This window comes from Phyllopteryx taeniolatus, chromosome 18 (genome assembly GCF_024500385.1).
Source record: "Phyllopteryx taeniolatus isolate TA_2022b chromosome 18, UOR_Ptae_1.2, whole genome shotgun sequence".
NCBI classification, from domain to species: Eukaryota; Metazoa; Chordata; class Actinopteri; order Syngnathiformes; family Syngnathidae; genus Phyllopteryx; species Phyllopteryx taeniolatus.
In genome coordinates, this window is record NC_084519.1 from 15,543,475 (window position 1) to 15,563,876 (window position 20,402).

At 42.4% G+C, this 20,402-nt stretch overlaps 1 protein-coding gene across 2 annotated transcripts in view; it reads left to right on the forward strand.

Annotated features, from left to right (window-relative positions):
- Positions 1-294: 294 nt before the first annotated feature.
- Positions 295-20,402, forward strand: part of adgb (androglobin) — a 34,319-nt gene continuing 14,211 nt past the window's right edge. Inside the window, exons 1-21 of one of the 2 annotated variants that reach the window (XM_061754674.1) lie at positions 295-613; positions 1,148-1,283; positions 1,365-1,457; positions 2,191-2,262; positions 2,477-2,656; positions 4,447-4,613; positions 6,330-6,416; positions 6,778-6,938; positions 7,865-7,935; positions 8,763-8,940; positions 9,253-9,346; positions 9,572-9,722; positions 14,036-14,081; positions 16,072-16,162; positions 16,250-16,313; positions 16,960-17,065; positions 17,567-17,620; positions 17,798-17,936; positions 19,219-19,333; positions 19,945-20,109; positions 20,202-20,340. In XM_061754674.1, coding sequence (XP_061610658.1) covers positions 549-613; positions 1,148-1,283; positions 1,365-1,457; positions 2,191-2,262; positions 2,477-2,656; positions 4,447-4,613; positions 6,330-6,416; positions 6,778-6,938; positions 7,865-7,935; positions 8,763-8,940; positions 9,253-9,346; positions 9,572-9,722; positions 14,036-14,081; positions 16,072-16,162; positions 16,250-16,313; positions 16,960-17,065; positions 17,567-17,620; positions 17,798-17,936; positions 19,219-19,333; positions 19,945-20,109; positions 20,202-20,340 — 2,374 coding nt within the window. In that variant the 5' untranslated portion in view covers positions 295-548. The remainder of the gene's footprint in view (positions 614-1,147; positions 1,284-1,364; positions 1,458-2,190; positions 2,263-2,476; positions 2,657-4,446; positions 4,614-6,329; positions 6,417-6,777; positions 6,939-7,864; positions 7,936-8,762; positions 8,941-9,252; positions 9,347-9,571; positions 9,723-14,035; positions 14,082-16,071; positions 16,163-16,249; positions 16,314-16,959; positions 17,066-17,566; positions 17,621-17,797; positions 17,937-19,218; positions 19,334-19,944; positions 20,110-20,201; positions 20,341-20,402) is intronic. The other variant, XM_061754675.1, reaches the window with a different exon arrangement.

Consider the following 20,402-nt stretch of genomic DNA (forward strand, 5'->3'; position numbering starts at 1 on the left):
AATTTATTTGTTCAAAATTTGGTCAGGAAGGTCCACTAGTTGATGTTGATCAGCAATGAGGTAATAAACTGACGAAATTAATGTAGACAAATTTTCATTTGTTGAGTGAACTATATAGTCCACTAAATAAAAATATAGTGATTAAGGAGTAAGGAATGAGTGAATAAATTCGAACACAACCTCGATGTTTTTGTTTGTTATGGTAATGAAGGAAGGAAAAAAAGCACACGGACTTCCGCATAGCAACAAGAGACGTAACAACTCAAGAGTGCACCTACGTTGCCGTGGCAACACACTAAACATTCCAGTGCGACATCCGAAGAGGATAAAGTACGCACCTGTGGCCGGCTAACTACTTAGAAGATTAATACTAATATTGTTACTTTAAAGGTTGTTCGAGGTTTTAGGCATAATTCGCCATTAAATTGCTTATTGAGAAGATGGTGCTGGCTAGCTTGACGGCTAACACTGTCTTAACACACCTTTGCAGGGCGGAGGGGTGATATTAAAATTCGTATTACGAAGGTGAGCTTTTGCATAACGCGCAAATGTCAAAAGCCCAGTTCAAGAAAAAGGAGTCCACTTCCAGCAAAATATCCGACGTGCAGGCAGAGTGAGTTTGGCTTCGTACTAGCTAATTAGCATTAACCTAATGTCAGCATGAGCTTCCGACAACATTTCGAAATGCTTTTCTTACTTTTTTTTTTTTTTTTTTGTCTCAACCAATTCTACACAGGTGCCACAGCCCTTTAGTTTGTATTCTTGTGTAAAATCATACATTTATTACAGTGATTTTCGGTTTGATGTCGAGCTTCAGGGATATCGAAAGGTGTGCTTTTATTACCTTTATGCGCCTGGAAATGGGACTTGTAAAAGGTAGGAATTGGAATATTGATGCCATTTATGATTCAAGCAAGACGCAAACAAAGGGTTATGGCCTATGTGTTTTTTTGTTATTATGTATTTCTTGGGCTCCTATTTCTTCTCCCACCTTCTAAAAACATGTGTGGAAGGTTCATTGAAGACTCAAATTGTCCATAGGTGTGAATGTCTCTTTGTGCTCTGCAATTGTCTGGTATCGCTTCAGACAAAACTACTGACAAGGTCTGAAGAGGAGAGTTTGACGTGTGTCCTCCACTAATTTCAGAGTATGTTCTGTACCCATCGCTTCAGCCGAGAGCCTGGACGACGTGTGGCCCGAGTGGACCGACGGCGACGTCTACAGGGAGAAATGGGACAAAGTGCCAGACGATCCCAAGAATGTCAAGGCTCCCAGTTCAACTGTAAAAGAGAAGATAGTTGAACCTCAGCGGAACATAAATCACATAATGATATTTATTGCGTTTTACAATTGTCTGTTACAGGTGTACTTTGAAGATCCAGAGGGGAAAATTTGCCTTCCGGCTTCTTTGAAAGTGCACTACTGGAAGCGCCCTACAGAGTTCCTTGTCAACATGGTAAACATGAACAACCTCCATAACTAAAATGCAGAACAGCCTACGCCCGTTTATTGCAGGGTATATGTTCCAGACGCCTAGCACTCTCTGCACTTGAGCAAACAAACCGTCGCAGCTTCTACACGAAGAAACATGTTCTTTGTGGTTTCACAATGATGTTTTAATTGCAACACTTTTCAGTTCCACTTCCCTCAGCGAGGGATTGAGCGATTCCTGGATTTTTTTTCCCCTTTGAATAAGTCATTGCCAGATCGCAATCTGCCTTTTCACTCCTGCTGTCAATGGAGTTTAATTAAATCCCTGCGACGGGGAGCCGAGGCCAATCGCAATCACTTTCCGCCGTCTCCAGTTTTGCGCGAGATGGCGTCTCTCTTCATCTCGCATTTCTGAAGCCTATCTTATCGACGGAAGTGTCGACTCATTGAGGTCGTCTCCCGCGCGCAAAACCCGTGCCCCCCTTGACTCTCAGTTGATCTCTCTCACCATCAGCTAACGCCATTGTTAATATTTAATTCGTCGTTCTTTGGAGTCTATTAAGGTGTCAGTAGAATGTTCATCCGGGGTATGGCAGTCTGGGGAGTATCACGGTGAGGTTAGACCGGCAAAGCCCACCCTCCGGGGAAGCGTTAAGTAGGACACACATTGGTGTCGACTTTAAGAAGGTTACCTGGGACTGCTGCGTGGATCCGCGTTGTACGAAGACACTCATTTGCACCCGTGTGCTTTATTTTAGGTGCCCACAGTTGTTGAGAACACACTGAACTTTGACCTTGTGTCCTCCAACCAACATCTGCTTTGCAGCGAGGTTAGTACGCACTTATTTATTTATTTAGGTATTTATTTTTCACTGGTCAGCCATTGGCAAAGGAAATTTACAAACTGTAGCTGCAGTGACGTGCGATGGACACAAATGAACGGAGCTGGCAAAAGTGCTCACGCTTTTTAAGTTGAAGTACTGATATGTGCCCTGAAGATGTAGCTTATAAATTTGCATATTGTTCTCTCCTCCTCTGCCCAAGCTGATGAGATGGATCATCAGTGAGATTTATATCGTTTGGAAAGTCTTCCACCACCCTGAAGCTTCAGACCAACACGGCTGGAAACCTTGGGAGCACATCTACTCGCTGTGCAAGCCGGGGAAGGGCCACGTGCCGCTCTTCAACAGCTACGGGAAATACCTGGTTCGACTCTTCTGGATGGTGAGCGTCTGCCGCTCTGAAACCTTTTTGAAGCCGCCGCGTAACAATCCAGAATTTGTTGTTTTCTTAAAAGAGGTGTATTATGCATTTTCTTTCACAGTTTAAAACCGCTCTCAGGCATATGGGAGTGCCTCTCCATGATAATGTTTTAGGCAGTGTAGTTTGGCCGCTGCTTGAAAGTGGCCAACTGTACAGGCGCCTCTCAAAAATTTTTTATTATTATGGAAAACTTGAATATACTTCAGTTGTTCAACTCAAAAAGCAAAATTTGTACAAAGGTGCCTTGAGATAAGAGCATAATTTGTCTTTCAAATCATCTTTCCCTATTGAAATTAATGGAAGTGCCATTAATCTTTTCTGGCCTCCCCAACAAAACAAAACAAAATTGTTGTAATGCATTTTTAATGAGAAAAAATGGCACTCTACGATATTGTGCTATATAAAAACATACTGTAATTACATAATTAAAATAGAATTAAAAAGAATGAAACTGTTTTTGCATCATGATTTAATGCTTCAATTCAATTCGTTGTGCTGCTCCTTGTGGTGTGCCCGCCTTGGCCACCGGGGGGAAGTATAATACGGTCAAACAGACACAAACCAGGAAGAGTCACCACTCAGTGACTCTTTAAGGTGCAACAATAATGGTCATTTTTAACAGAAGATAAAGAATATCTGCCTTTGAGTATTGTTATATTTTCTATGTGTTGCTTAAAGGGTTATAACACCACTGCTATTGATGCTAATCGTTAGCCCGTGAATGGTGTTTTCCATTATGTGTTAGCATCAGCTAGCGGGAGCATTCTTAAAGCAAAGTTGTTTTAAATACACAACGCTGATTGTAATTGCCTTTGTTTTATGTTTTGTTGTGTAGTAGTAGCATTTGTTCTGCACAGTTTTAATCATTCAGAGATTGAAAAATATCTTTGTGTTCTGTGTACTGGGCAAGGAACCAAATAAATAGGATCCAAATAAATACATTTCTCCTTGACATGCAGCAAAGTAAATGAATGCGACTAGCGACACATTCATAATGAAAGATATTAAAATACGGGGATGTATCATTGTCTTCATTGACAAATACTGTAAGCGCGACATGGTCGCAGTCAAAGGTCGCCGTGTCAACGGCGCCACGAATGCAGATGGTTGTTGTGATGGCATTAAGCTCCGAGCCCCGCCCCTCCCGGCTTGATTGTTTGCTCGTCAACCTTTTCCCGCCTCAAGCATCTCATTCTTTATTGGTCTCAATTTTTTATTTTTTTATTAATCCACACCATCATTCTCTTTTTCTCACACTGTTCTTCACATTTCCTACAACTCCTCTTATCAGGGAGATTTGGATCAAAGGGCACTGGATTGAGGAGAAGCCTTTTGGAAGTCGAGTATACACTATTCCAAATCCAGTTGCCCTGGATTTAACGCTCCCTGGATAACCGCAGTCTGGATGCTGGAGAATGTTCACATGCACTGCTTGTTTAGACTTTATTTTATGTTCTGTCCATTTGCGCGCCGGATTCTACCATCTTCCTCGGGGTTGAGCTTGACGAGAACGAGAGCTACATGGGCTTGCGTCACGTACTGCTCTGCTAGGAGACAGGCGCAGCTGTGAACAGGTTATTAATGCCCGTGTGTGCTGTTCCTTCCCCCCCCCCCCTCTCTGCGGTGTTGTTCTTCACACAAAACACCACCCCTGGCAGGTGCCGACACCGCACACTGTGCTAAAACACAAACTCAGTCTTTGTTTGTTTTGTTTCCAGCAAAAAAAAAATGTCTTTCCTCTGTGCGTTCAGGGTTGCTGGAGGAAGATAACAGTGGACGATTCCATGCCCTTCGACCGAGACCACAATCTGCTGCTGCCGGCGTCCAGCTGTCGGTCAGAGCTGTGGCCCATGCTGTTGGCCAAGGCGCTCGTCAAAGTTATTAACACGAGGCCGCTCAGTGAAAATGTCAACAGAAAGTGAGTGTCACTCTTTCAGTATTTTACATAAGGGGTTAAGCATTTGCAGTCATCTGTTTTCAGGGTCCAACTAATGAAGTTTCTTAAGTTTCAGAACAAGGAATAACCTGTAAAACAAGGAGCTGAAATTGGAAAATTACAATATCAGACAAACGTCCCCACCTATGGGAAGTTTCATTGCATTTAACATAGCTAAAATGGTAAAAACAAAAAATACAAAAAGGAAGCAAGGTGGACGCAAATGGCCAGTTTAGAGCCCAGAGGGTTTTAAAGGAGACATTACTTTATTCACAATTTCAATTGAATACTTTATTTTGAACATAAAAGTAAAAACAAACAAGATTTGAACTACAGATAAAAATAAAGTGAAATTATACAAATTATACATTTCCAAAAGTAGAAGGTCGCCAGGTGACTTGATAAAAGATCTGTGACCTTCTTTGGGCAAAATACCCCAAGGATCAAGCATGACAGCACACTTGAAATCCCTTTTTTTGTCTTGCCATAATGACCCTGATTTGAGGGGGCGGTCCTGTCTCATGCAAGGGAGCTACTGTCAAGGCGAGTATGGATTTTGTTACCGTGGTGGCTTAATTATTGAGCCCTGAGTTAAAAACTGCTGAACTACACTTTGTCACTGAGTGTGCGGCTCCATACATGTGGCGCATGCAGCGGGCACATCGAACGCGCAAATAACCCCCAACCGCTGACTGCATTGACAACTTCATGCAGCTGTGCTTTCTGTTTGGTTTGAAAGTGGCTCTGGATCTTCACACAGCCAATCTTCCAAATCATGTGTGCGGGGGGAGGGAGGGGGGGAGTCATACTTGGTGGCCTGTCAGTGATGGAGCACCGTGGCGTGTGTAGAAAGTGCTTGTCCCGATGTCCACTGAAGGTTAACCAACGAATTAATATTTAATCTGAGACAGGAAACAAAGGAGACTTTTTCTTCCGGTGAAGCATTCATAAGTCATAGTGGTTGTAGTTCTAAAACTTGTCTCCTGGGCAAAGAATGTATTTTTTTTTATTTTTTTTTTTAGCTAAGCTGCTGAACTTCAGTCTTGGATTCACTCCTCTGAGTGTCAAGACTGTCGACCAGGCAAAACAATTCCCAATGGGACCAATTAGAGCTTATTGGGGCCATCTGTTTCAACTGAAACATATTCACTGTCGTCCTCTTTAGGCTTGGAAACTTTAAAGTGATTTTTCTTTTTTCTTTTATAGTTATTTTTAAAAAAATTTTTTGGGTGGTTAAAGCAATTGTCATTATGGCAACTTTTGTACGTCACTGATATGCTGACTGATATGAGAGCTGAACACAAACGGTGATGCAACACATGTAGACAGACCATGTACAATACTCACAGGCATTTATTCTTTAGCTTCTGGAAAGAACTAATATTACTGCCGTACTGAGAAGTTGAGAGAGGAGTTGAGCCTGAAGTACAGTATGTCTGTCTTACACTGCCCCAGGTGGCGTATTAGTATATTTATTTCAATAGGGGTTTGTTAGTTACGAGCATGGTCGAGGAGCAAATTAAACTTGTATCTCAAGACACCACTGTACTCTTCAGTTTTCATGACTCCCTGTTAGCACAAACAATGAATCCCTTTAAAATGTTGTTCATGGATGGTAAGCATCATATTTGTGTTTCATATTTTATTTGTAATATAATCGTTCCATAATGTTGCACCTGCACTGGTTTTCCCTCTCAGTAAAATGGCGCAGCTGTCCGACGAGATCGGAGAGTTCAACTTCATCCACCACCTTACCGGCTGGATCCCGGAAATCAGTCCGATAAAGTAAGAACCTCACTTGTCCGGTGTGCTGCTCCACATTACTTTTACGTCTTGCTCGTCGTTGTGTAAAACAGAGATTGTAAAATTCTGACAGGAAGTCAGCCATTTTGGTTTGAAGCAGCCATGTTGGGTGAATTCCTGAGCTTGTACTTTGAACTCCAACTAGGGAATTTGCCTAAATGAGCCCTAATTGGAAGCAAAGGTTTTTTTTGCCTTTGCCATCTAATGACATTTGGAGGTGGAGCAGAGGAAAATCCAGATTTTTAGAGTTGTTTATCCTTCGGGGGATAATATGATGCAATATTTTATAGTAAAAAAAAAAAACAACAACAACACCCCAAATGATTCTGTAACCCTATCCCAGCTACATGTGCCGGAGAAAAACCTGGGATTTCTTACAAGGCAGCATCCCGGAATTCCTGCACAAATGCGCAAAAATGCAGCAGCAGAAGAACTACCACCAATCGAGGAGGAGTTCTGCCCTCGGGGAACACAGGAGCCATCGGGACGTGGACAAAAACTCAGGTCACAAACGCAGTGCTACGCCAACAACATTTCTGGCCGTTACAGACGTAAATATAAAACGTAAATGCCGGGTGGTGGTCTAATACCTCTATTTTCATCCGCCTGCATCCATAATTAAGCAAGTATAGAGCATGACAATGAATATTTCATTTTTTTTTAAAGGCAGAATCTGGCGCGTGATTGTTTTGGTGGTCACCCCGATAAGTAAGCAACCTTTACGGTGTCGCCCTTGCTTGATTAGCTACGGGACACAGGCAGCAACCCTTTTTTTTTTTTTTTTCTTCCACCCCCCAATGTCGTTTGAATCGCCACTTCCTGTTTTTCTCAACTCATGTATTATGGAGCGCAGGGGGCGGGTCTATCCTTGTACGGCCGACCATAAATAAACCAGCAGAGGGAGCGGCGACTAGGGTGAATTGCCGCGCGGGGCAGCAAGTGTGCTCATCCCATGACGGCAACATCAAGATAACAAGATGGTTGTCTCGTAATTACTCAAAAAGCACGTGGGATGCGAATCTGCGAGTCTTGTCGTTATTCCATACTGACTACCTGTTACGTCGCCGAAAGGGCAGCTGCTCCCGTCGTATCATATTCAATCCGCGTTACACCTCCGTGAATTGCAACGCAGTGAGCGGCTTCTGCGTCCAATTCTTAATGCGCTGCCTGTACATTAATCCAGCAGTGCTCCCATTATGGCTGTCTATGGTCCTTTTAAATTGACTTTCCATGTCCCTGAGCTGGTTTTTATCTCATGATACACTTTGAGATGCGGCAGGTTCAAATGTTAGCTAACCTACACGGCGTGTTTGACCTCGGCAAAGAGACTCTCTTGACTTAAGTAAAGTCGTCTGTCGTTCTTCTTGTTCTTCTGCTGTTTGGGTAAATGTCACTCTTCATTCATGAATTTGTGTGCACATGTTTCTCAGGTAAATTGGTGGTGTGCGCCAGCTTCTATCCCAATCAGCTACACGATGATCCCTATGTGTACACCAAAATGGTATGCGTTTTACCGTTGTCTACTAGGGGGGGGGGGGAGTACGGTTATTAGAAAGATGATGTGGAAAAAAAAAAAGTCAACATAAAGAATAAATTCTTAGGAGTAAGATAATAAAGTACTCTACAATATATTTGTTGGGATTAGTTGATAAAACAAAATAGGTTACTTCACTGCAGAGTTTTCTTCTCAGGCCCATTTTATTTACATAAAATTAAGGATTTCTTTTCCCTTGTAAATTCAACTTAAATCTCCATATTCCAAACTTTTTTTCTCGTAATATTGTCAATAAAATTGTAATTTAAGTAATGTTTTGACTCTACTATCGTAAATTGACATCTGATTTTCCTTGTCATGTTATGTTATGTCATAAAATTATGACATTTCTCAAAGCCTTATGACTTAATTTGTGTAAGACGTACACATTTTGTCATTACGTTGCTCTGTTTACATTGAATTACACCTGTTTCGCACACTGCATTATGGCTAAAATTGTACCTTTTTTTTCTCATCATGTTAAAACTTTGACAGAATAATTTTTCTTCACTTAACATTTGACTTCATGCCCATAAAATGACATCTTTTTTTCTCATAATTTTCTATCTTTCTATCTAGCTAGTGTACTTTGTTGAATTTCAACTTTCATCTCCTAAAACCTTTTTTTCCAATATTAAAAACCAAAAAAATTCAAAATTAAACTTTTTTTTTTCTCATGTTATTGCTGACACATTGTTTCTTACATTTACTTTTTAAAATGATAACTTTCTTGTCAATTTGTAACATTTCTACGCATTCGTCTTTATTTTTTTGTTCTTTTTGCCGTCGTGCAGGCTGATTCTTCGGAGGCTTTGCGCTGCTACAACCTCTGCTTGCGCCACAGCCACGTGGTCCTGCTGACCCAGACCCGAACGTGCCCCTTAGAGTTACCGTACGAAGCGCCGCCTGAGCCGCGATGGAAACTGATCCGCAAGAAAAGCAAGAAGCCTGTGATCAGCGATGAGCCACGGAGTAAGCGGAAAGAAACGAGAGCACAAGGGAAGAGGTGGCGGGGGGGGGGGGGATACAGAGGTGCATATCAAACCATTTTGTGAAATTCTGCGACACGGTGTAGGTGAATGTCATGGATAAATATGAGTAGAGAGCAAAGCAAATTCTAAATCAGGACGAGCTGTGCACGAGGGGTTATACAGTGTTGGAAGAGAGCCACAATAGTTCAGTAGTGAGGAGAAATGGTAGCTAGCTTATGTCTGACATCATTCACGCAAGAAGTGAGATCACGAGTGGGTGTGATGTATGTTTTGTGTTTCCCCTTTATCGCAGTTATTCCTTTGCCCGAACCGGAGGAGTTCATCGGCATCGCCAGCCCCTTCATCGACCAGCGTGTCAGGAGCCCTCCTCGCCCCACCAAAGAGTGGTGTGTGTGTGTTCTCTGAAATGTATATATAATTTTAAAGATGAATCACATCTGCCATGGTATTCATTTGTCTGCGTTGTAGACACAAATGCGACACATGACTCATCTGTAGACGACACAGTCCGTCACTGCAATTGTCTTACCGTATGATGCGCTCGTGTGTTGACGCCGCGCGAGACGCATCTTTTTAATTTTATTGATTTATTGGTTTTGTTTTTTTGTCAGGGTGGACAAGTGGAGCGTTCCGAGGAAGCAGCCCTACACGCCCCCTCTGGACCCCATCGCCGAAGGGGCGGAGAACGAAGGCTGCGAGGCCCTCGATACCGATGCGGCTGAAAGCGACCTTAACTGTGAAACTGTCGTCGAGGATGTGGAGGTACTTCAACGTAATCTCTGCATAATTTCTTGACTCCAACATGACAAAAACAAAATACAATGAAAGGGTTTTTCGCCTATTCACAGTTTACTACTCACAAATTCACAGATTTTTCCGGGGGGGAGACACGTCCTCCGTTAGGAAAAACTCACCTATTCGCCATTTTTTTCTTCACTCCCTAAGATGCCACAAGATGGCGCCAAAGCCTTGATTCATAGAACATAGTCCGACTTTGGAGCCAAGCAACTTTGTCAAAGTGACTCATCTCCACAAGCTTTGTATGTCAGGAGGAAGAAGTTGTTATGTACATGGGGTGCATTGTTTTGAGATCAAAATGCCTGTTGACACTTTTTAGTTGTATGTTTGAACAATAGTCAACTATTTTTGGATGATATTTTGTTGTATATTTATGGTGCAAACTATTACTATCGTCAATTATAAACCTTTCTAGGGGTGTGCCAATTATGCTTGGTCCCAAAGTACACGCTGCTTCCTCATCCTTGCTGCAATCCCTCTCGCCTAGCTCTCTTGCTGCCGACTGTCCATCTCCTCTATCACATCTTTTCAATCCATTCGTGTTTATTGATATCATTTCCTCCAAAAGCCAACCCTTATTGGCGGCTCTCTCTGGTCGTGTGCCATTCGGCTGTAGTCTCAAACATGCCATTTTTCCAAATATGACCTTGAAGCGCCACTTTGTGGTGCAATCTACGTATTAGTTTGTCTGATATTTTGAAAAGGTTGAAATTAACTTAATATTATTACCTTAATAAATACCTTATGTCGTTACTGTATGTTTTTATAAAGTATAATATTATAGAGTGCAGTTTTTGTTTTTCATAAAAAAACATTACAATTTTATAAAACATTGTGGGGTGAGGCTGGAACGGATTGATATTTTCATTCATTTTAATGGGGAATGATGATTTTGTCTTGTGTTACGAGCGTGGTCACAGAATGAATTAAACTTGTATCTCAAGGCAGCACTGGATGTATTATACAGAGCAGCCAGGCAATTTCCTCTGTCTCAGTCAGTTCTGTTTGCGGTTCTATGGTTACCACATTTTATTAGACGAAAACAGACACAACAACAGCCCAAAAAAACAAGAGACATGAATCCTAGTTTAGATGATCACTGCTGACATTACACATGGTGACGATTATTATTATTTTTTTAAATCTTGGGTTTTAAAGGCCTCAAAAGTCAGTTCCTGCCCTCGCTTCCAAATCTGTAGCTAATCATTTAGGTTTTCTGTGTCGTTGACAACAAGGCGGCCATCACCCAGTCTCAAAGTCACTTCTGTTGTCCTGCAGCCAGGCCACTAGTGACCAGGGGCACATCTGCAGCAAAGGGAGCGCCAGCAATAGATGGGAGACCAGGGCGGGGGGTTCACGACAACAACAACGGCAACGGCAACGGCGGCAGCAGAGCGAAACCGACAAAGATAGGATGGAATAACGAGGGCAGCGCTATTGCTAATGAAAAAGAGAGCGAATGAAAAAGAGGGAGAAGCAGCCGAGCAAGAAACTGAGATGTGGAAATAGAATCTCTGGCACGAGGCGGTCGCGGCGGGTCGTACTGGTGGGAGGTGGCGTATCGTGCAGATGGAGGGGGGAGGGGGGGGAGGAAAACAGTGCAATTAGAGGGTGAGCCATCAGTGTCTATGTCTCCTGAGGGCTGTTGGGGGGGCTTTATTATTACACATCACTCTCAGCATACAGAGCAATATAGTTGAGATGAATCGCCCTCTTGTGTAGCTGGGACCAGTTATAGCGAGGTTACAGCAGGGCAGCACGGGCACAAGCTGTCGTTTAGTAGTGCGGATGATGCAGCCGCTGTAGTGGACGTGAGAAGGTGTTTTTGACTTTTTTTTTTTTTTTTTTTTTTACCCCTCCCCCTGTTTCTTGCCAAAAGAATCAACATCTGTGCTGAGCCCCCCTACCAGGATTAAAAAAGAAAAGATGGTGGTGTCACATGATGCTCCTAATACCCCCAATGGTTCTTTCCCTCCCAGTTTAATGTGCTTTCAAGAATTAGGCCCCTTATGCAAGCATGCCGCCTTAACGTCCGCTATTCTCGGAATGTGGTTAATCACCGAAGGTCTTCTGTGCTGTTCCATTTACGAGACTGGGGGGCCTTTGCGGTCCAGATTTGATTTTTCTTTACTTCTTTCATTCAAGAATTGGAAAACATCAGTGCAGGAAAATATAACATATAGAGGAAGTCACTCAGGGAGAAGAGACTTAACTCTGCTGGCTGCGTCAAATAAAGCTCCAGGAAGTCTGGGATTAAAGGAATAGTCTGTCTTCCAGTTTTCAGTCCAGGACTGTGATTTGGTCACAACCCCCCCCCCCCCCCCCCCCCCCCCCCCCCAAAAAAAAAACAAAAAAAACAAAAAAAAACAAATAGCTCTCTAATCAGGAGGCACCAGATTAAAAACGCAGGAGTCTTGCATGTGAGGTCTGTCACGTAAGACCAGCACTCGGTGAGTGGACAGGACAAAGTATGCATAATATTTGTTTTGATTTATACAGACGTACCTCGCAGGTCTAATGCGGTGGATCTCAAACCTCTTTCACCAAGTACCACCTCAAAAATAAAATACTTGGCTCTCTTAAGTACCACCACCATGATCGACATTAAAATACAGCATTCATCAATAACAAGGCAGTGGTTTAATTCCTAAAGAGTATATCTAATATTATTGTTAGCCATTGTAACATGATACCCGTTTTGAAGGTTGAACACTGTGGATAGTATTATATCGTATTTTTATATCATGGAAGTTGAGCGACTCATTTCAAGCAGAAAGCCTTTAAATAGGCCTACTTTTGTCTTAATGTCAGTGTCATGATAGTTGGAGATGATGGCCAGTCGTCACGTGGATGTCTAAAGCAGATGTTTTGATTCTGTTAAGCCATGTCGCACTGTTACACTCGTATTTGGTAGCTTGCGCCTCACTGTTTTCAGCCAGAGTTGGGGTTATATGTGTTATATTTTCATGTTACCTTGGTGGCTGTTTTCATGTTCGAATTGTGTGAAAGGGAATCTTGCGTAGGAGCTTGAGAGGAGGTTAAGTGGCTCCCAGTCACGGGGCTACATTTGTCTGAGTCCCCCCGACTTATTCAAATAAGGAGTGACACACACACACACACACACATTGTGATTCATCAGTCTTACCCAGGAAGCTTGAGTTGTCGTCAAGAGCTGAATGAGCTGTTGGACTTCTACTAGGGTTGCTACTCTGTGCGTCTGAAGAGGAACAATTCAGATGAAGTGTTGAGGAAATTTTATGGAAGCAAGCACAACCGCGTCCTGCGCTTGAATGTAGCTTTTTTTTTTTTTTTTGGGCACCGTAACAGCGCCGTGTCGCTCTTTCCCACACACTAGTGCCTTGCGATACGATTCGCTCCATGACACACAATAATAGATAATAATAAATGTCATTAATCCGTTCCAGCCTCCCTTGCTCATAAAAAAACAAGTTTTTTTTTAAATAAGGAAAAGTATGATACTATGCTTTATAAAAACACATAGTAAAAACATAGCAAAATAGATTGTTAATTCAAACAGTTTGTGCATCATTTGATGCTGCAATTCAGTTCATTGTGCTGCTCCGTCTTATGTGACCGCCTTGGCCACCGGGAGGCAGTATAATGAATTATTCGCCATTTGCCAAACTGCTGCTTATTGTGCAGTGAGTTGAATTGAGTTCACTGCAACCATACAGCGCTTGTCTCTCAAGTCAAAGCAAAATATTGTCTGAATGGCAGCTCGTATCTCGGGGGGGGGGGGTAAAAAAAAAAAACTCACTCACTTTTATCTCAAGGCGCTAGTGTACTTTGCAATTTCCCACCTCGCTCAGCCACAATATGCTAGAATTTGCTAATGACTAATTAGCAAAATGGAATTATTTGTCGGTCAAAGGAACATGAAATCGGAGCAGTTGAGTAATCCCTCCACCCGAACAGAATTAACATGCTAAACAACAACATAATAAGTCCTCATTGGTTAGTGACAGTCAGAGTAAATTATCAGCACTATTCCCTGGTGGTGTTGTCGAGCAGCAGCAGGGGAGGAGCGGCCCTTGTCACATTAAACCCTTAACTGCTGCCCTGTGGTGATCAGCGGGGACGGCGCACCACCGCAGCTGTCGCGGAGTCACCGGCGGAGTCTGAGGCGCGTCTCTGGGGTGTGCTTGTGGATGCTTTTACAACTCAACCGCTCACTCCTTCTCTCTCTCGCTCTCTCTCTCTCTCTCTCTCTCTCGCTCTCTCTCTCTCTCTCTCTCTGTGTGTCCCTGTCCCTTCAGGTTCCCGCAGAGGACAAGAAGAAGGACGACGATGCCGTCTCCATTGGTAAACGCCGCCGCTTTGCAATTGAAAGCGTCGGCATTTATTTCAGAGACTGATTGCTAAAACATGCAAATGCAACAATTCCTTTCCTGAAGTCAAATTTCGGGTTATTCAGAAGGAAACTTTACATTAGATTGTAGTGCCATCTAAATTGTTGCCATGCACCACCCATCGTTGACAGATGTATGGTACAGTACCTCTGATTTCAATGCAAATTACGCCACAGGAATTTTTTTACGGTCAACTCTGGCTAATATAACACATTTAATAACTGTACAGGCAATGTTTTAAATACCATTGTAACATTCTTCACTCTTAGAAGTCATAAGTAGAAGAACAAAAAAGAAAGAAAAAGAGCGCCTTTTTACACTGGCTGCAAAAGCTTGCATTTTGCCACATTTATTCCTCTGCATAAACAAAACCAACGCAGAATGGGTATACGAAGTCGACCCGGCAATTTTCTGAGGTAGTATCACCGTCACAACTGAAGCGGAGCAATGGAGGAACAACTTAATTTCCACGATTAAGCCAGAATGATTGTATTCCTAATTAGTATTTACATTATTGGAGCTACAAAATTAACAAATACATTTTTCCTTAAATTGCAAGAAAGGCAGTCAGACTATTTCTAATTGCACTACCCTCATCATGAATTCTGTACCTAATAGATGAAGTTAATGACCCTGTTAAGTGAATTCAGAGATTTGTTTCTAAATACATTCTACATGTATGCAGGTCATTGCTCAAAACGCGCAAAGACTGAGAACTATATAGTACTCCATTGTGGAGACAGCGTTGAACTGAATTATTTTTACTTATTTAACTTTTAAAAAATGTATTTCCATTTATTTTCACTCTGGATGAACTTTTAATAACCCCCACTTTACAGTTAAAACGATTGGCCATTAGTTCTAATGAAGTTTTGAGTGCATCGGTTATAAAAACCTGTTGTTTGACTCCTTTATATAATCCCAACCCAAGATCTTAACTGGGTCAGTTATGACTACTTGAAGGGTTGGAAGCAATTCGCCTTGTCTGCTATTCAAAAAATTTTAGGTTCCACCATTTGTGTTTAGGAATTTGATCGCCCACTTTACACCGCGTCCATCTTCTCCTGCACGCCTCCTTTAGTTGGCCGAGACGCTTGCAAGGCGACCGCGCTGAAATGATGCCTTAAGACAGGCGGCCAGTTTTCTCTGCCCTCGTTCAGTTGCTTAGTAACACCTGCGGGTTGAGCGAACGGACTAGCGTTCGTCAGCATCAGAGATGTGCGTTGCTCGTGTGTTGCTCAGTATGTGCGTGTGTCTGCGTGCATATGTTTGTATGACTTGGAGTCCAGATGCCTTGAGTTAAAGTGGCTGTCGGCGAGTGGGAGTAAGGATGCCATTACGTGGGAGTTGGGCCAATTCCAGTCTCTGCGTTTAAGATAATGATTTGACGATAACACGCTATGAGTCTCGAAAGGAAAGGCATTTTGTTGCGTGAGTTTTCACAGGATATGTGGATTTTAAAAAAATTGCTATTTGGGCTGCAACTAATCATTATTTTTGCTGATTATTTTTTGATTAGTAGATGTATTTGGATTTAAAAATGTTTTTTTTGTTTTTTGGAATTTCCATCCCTTTCTTAAAAAACAAGACATTATTTCAAATTGACGGTGCACAAAATGCACAGACAAATTATGATTCATTTTCCTTTTTTGATCCGAAACATGTCAGAAAATAGGCAAAATTGTTTCATTGTTTTCCAAAGTAAAAATGGATATTTGCAAGTGTCTTTTTTGATTAAACCCAAAGTTAGTCAGTCTGCATTCATGGAGGACTACAGAAATCCGAGAATGTTTACTGAGAGGCTAAAATTCAGAGAATTTGAACAATTTTAAGTTGAAAATAGTTGTTGGTTAATTTGGTTATCGATTAGTTGTCGATTAATTGTTGCACCTTTAATTGCTCTATAAATAATTACATTTCTAGGACTTTGGCCATCTTTTCAGATCCGCCCAGGAGTGTAATTAAAGAACCCATAGTCAAACCCATACTACCAGAGGCTTGGGTGGAATTGGAAGACTTTCCTAAATGTTTCTGGTAACGCACGCACACAAATACACACACGCTCATACAAAACAAATGTTTCTCGGCCGTTTCAAAAGGTTTTTCTTTTCCCCTCCCTAGTCGCTTGTTGGTGTTCCATAACCCCGAAACGTACCCACACCAAGCTCAGAAGTCTCTTCTTAAGGTAAAAAAAAAAAAAAAAAAATGGCTGATGATGGGTGGAGTCTGGAGGGGGTGGGGGGTTGGGTGGGTTCAGTGCTTTGCTCAAGGGCACCTCATAGTCGTCAGGAAGCAGTCTTAGTATCTCCCCAACAATTCCAATCCCATAGCCCAAATGATATTGGAAGAAGCGGAAGAAGTTGAATTAAAAGACAAATTGTCCGTCGTTGGTGCCAGACAAGTCAAGCTAGTAAAGAAACATTTGACATTAGCACCGAATTGTCTACCGTGAAAAAGCCCATCTCTGCTGGTGTCATAAGACAACTCTCAAGGTGTGTGTCAGTGGAGGAGTGTTTGCATATCTGCTTGGATAGCGACGATTCTGCTTGTCCTTCCAAACACGTCCACAGCGCCCCCCACCCCGGCTCCCTTGTCGTCTCCTTTATCAGCGTTGTTGCTGCCCCTCTCCTTGTGTTTCGCTTTGTCCTGTCTATCTCGCCTGACTTACTCCACTCCTCCTACCCTTTCTCAAGCCTCTCTTCTGTTAAGCCAGGTCTCTATCAGTGGATCCATCATCCCCACCCTGTAGCTTCCACAGCTTCTTTTCTCTTCCTTGTCTGCCTTCCTACTGATAAATTGCCCTGTGTGTGCTTATGTGTGTGTCTTCCCAGTGTTCGTACGCGCGAGGGACTTACTACTTGTGCGTGGACAGCCTGCAACCTTCCCAGATCCTCATCAGTTTCTCTGGTCTGCTTCGCTGGGGAGAAATAGACAGTAGTAAGAAGTCACGTGTGCATGTAACCCACATTCAAATATATGTTTTAAGATCGTGATTTTCCGAGATACGAACCGTCGTTTGGGTGATTTTTAATTGACTTGTGATTCGAGTCCTGTATGATGGCAGTGAACTCAACTAACTTCACAAAAAGCAGCACTTTGGCAATTCGTGAAACAATTCGTCAAAAAAAAAAAAAAAAAGAGGCTTCAAGCTGTTTACAGTATTGCTACACCCACTTGAAATTTACCGTCAAATTAAACTTAAAATAAAGACAATTAAATCTTAAGTATTTAAAACGACCACACAGCTTAGCCTTTCAGTCTGATAGTTTAAAGCTAATCCTAATATATTGCAGTACTATAAACAATGTTACAAAGACAATGTAACAGTCATATATTCTTTGTCTTCTGCGAAGAACGACTAAAATGATTGTCTTACTGATGAGCTGAGGAGTTAAGACATCTCAATGAAACAGTATATCCGTTTGTCTGTCTTAAAAGTCCAAGGCGGGCACACCAGAAAGAGCAGCACAGTGGTCATTCAATTGATGCAAGGTGACCAAAAATGCTTACTTCCATTTAATTGTCACGACTGTATGGTTTTATAAAGTACAATAATATGGGGTGCTATTTTTACTCATTAAAATACACATTACAAGAATGTTTGTTATTTTTTTGGGGAAAGGTGAACGTTATCCTCTGTGTCCTTTACACCCTCCTCGCCCCGCTCAGCCAATGACATGTCAGCAGTTCGCTGCCCCGCCCTTCTGCAGGCCGCCCCGTTCCACTGGAAGAGCCGACAGTGTCAGCCGCCCATAGTCACCATCGAGACCTACTGCTCCAAAGCCACCGTGCTGAACCTACCCACAGGGTAAGGACATAGTCTGTGTTCACACGCTCCACCTGGGATCACCTTGTGAAGAATAAAAAATATATAATTTATTGAGGTCATAAGCACGCTTACAACCTTCCCCCCACCCTTCTTTTACCCTGTTGAGCCTCGGCCTTCGTTTGAATGAAGTGTTTAAAAAAAAAAAAAAAAAAAGCAAACATATTTTCAACTCAAGCTCAGAATGGGCACTCCGCTATAGAGGTTCCCACCAACGAGTAGGCACACAAATCACACTTCTTCCCTTAGCGTTGCTCTTCCACGTTCACGCTTGCACATCATAATCTCAAATTAGCTCAGCATCACGACACACGGGCTGCTAAATTTAGGTCTTGAATTCAAGTGGGGTAAGTATTCCCTTGACTTTAATGTATGCCTTTTCTTTACAGATTACTATGGAGAGCTTTTCAAAAATGGAAATATTTAAGCCTTTGTTCGCTCAAACAAAGATGAATGCCTGGTTCTGTTAATGCTGTAAGCAGTAGCAAATGACATTAGTCCTAGTGTGTATTTAATAGCCACTGCTGCGCTTAGGGTCTAGTTTATGGGGCCAGGTGGCAAACTCGCACATATAAAGCTCTCTTTTATGATGTCCCTCTGCCCGTAGAAGACGCTATGTGCTGATTTGTCATTATTCAGAGCAGCTCCTCTATATGTGCGTCACTATTTTCCAATGAGTTTGTTTTTTTTGTCGTTCAGACAAGCTATCCTGCCTTCATCATTTAGGGGAGAGAAAAAAAAAATCAAGGCTTTCCTTCGTCACCTCCCTGTCTTTTTTGCTATCCTCTCGCCCAAAGGTAGTCTTTCCCTTCATCCCGGCACGGTCTCAGTTTTGGATGCCGTCTATTGTATACAGCGCCTGCCGGTGCTCATCCGTCGAGTTAGTGTGCGATCGCTGAATTATGTAACGCTAATGGAGCCGTGGAAATGGAGTTCCACTTTTCCTCAGGTCTGACCAGACTGTGAACTCGGCTTGGCGCTTGTGGAGAGAGCGCATCAGACAGCTGCTTCTTCAACTGGGCCACGCGCCGTGTAAATACTAACAACGAAGAAATGTTTCAAATCGCTGCGCAAGCCTCCAAAGTGGAACACGGTTCGTTCTGTCTGTGAAGCCGGTTAACTTCCGAAATGGTCTGATTTAAAAATTTCCGTTTCTGGTTTATTAGTTAGAGTCAGGATTAGGAAAGGAATCTGCCGCGGGGTTCGCAAAACCCATAATGTTTCGTAACAAATCACAATTGCGTGTTTCTTCTTTCGCTTTCAGGCGCCATGTTTTGTCCTTCCACACGTACGCAGAGCTGGGCTACCATGTGCACCTGTGCAGCAAAACGCATTTCTCCTTCGGGGAGGAGGACGCCATCTTGTTGCTTTGTACCAAGGTGAATCGCGCGCTACTTGCCAGCAGTCTTGTTGAAAGGACCAGAAAATAATACTTCAGTAATCGTATTTCAACAGAAAATAATTCTGGTAGAGGGGTAATCACCTTTTTAAACATTACTCTTACATTTGATGTGCTTAAGTAACAAAAGTCATTGTCTGATCTTAAAGGTATTTAGGTATTGAAAGTATTCCCCCAAGAATGAGAGGTTGGAATTTTGATTATTTATTTTTTTTAGTCTAGATTCTATTTGTATTTTTTTTTAGTTCAGTTGTGTAGTTAGTTTGTTGGCTAATGAGCGAAGTTGGTCTGGACATCACATGAAGCTGGCATCCAGTGTGCCCATATCAAAACTTCCTGATGAGCTGCGTCTCCATTTCAGAGAAATATGAATAACAAAGTCAAGTGCAGATATGTGAAAATACTACTGAAGTATCAAAGTGTTTGTACTCATGATTATTACATGTGGCGATAGCAAGTATTCACACAGGTAACCAATGTCAACTTATCAACCGCTCTACTGTATGCTCTACAGACAGTTACTACATCCATTTATTATTTGAGGGCTGCGTAATGTGTTTTATTTCTTGATTCTATTTTTTTTTAAAATAGGAAAGTCTTCGTTTCAGTGAGAAGGCAAAAGCTATCATGCGGGCCCTGTCCAAACTGGTGGCTTCCTTTCATGACCGACACGGCCAAAAGCCTCACATAAGACTCAACCTGGAGGAAGCGTGCAGTCCCAAACAAACCCCGCTGGAAAATTGGCAGGTCCAAAAGGTTAGTTTGTGTCTACTTTTTCAAGCGCTATCTTACTGTTAATATAATAATTTCCCCCTTGTATGTGAACATGTATGTGCTGAGGCCCTCAGGTGTTCAACTTGGCCGTCTATCACATGCTGCGCGATGCCCTGGGAAGGGAAATGACCCCGCAGGAGCGCTTTGCTGTGCTGGCCCTCACTGCTGACCCTTCACTGCTGGCGAGGGCACGCAGACCGCGCCCGCCTGCATGTAACATGTCATTCCTATGTGCTTGAAAATACTGCATTATCTATTTCAGTGTAATTAAATCT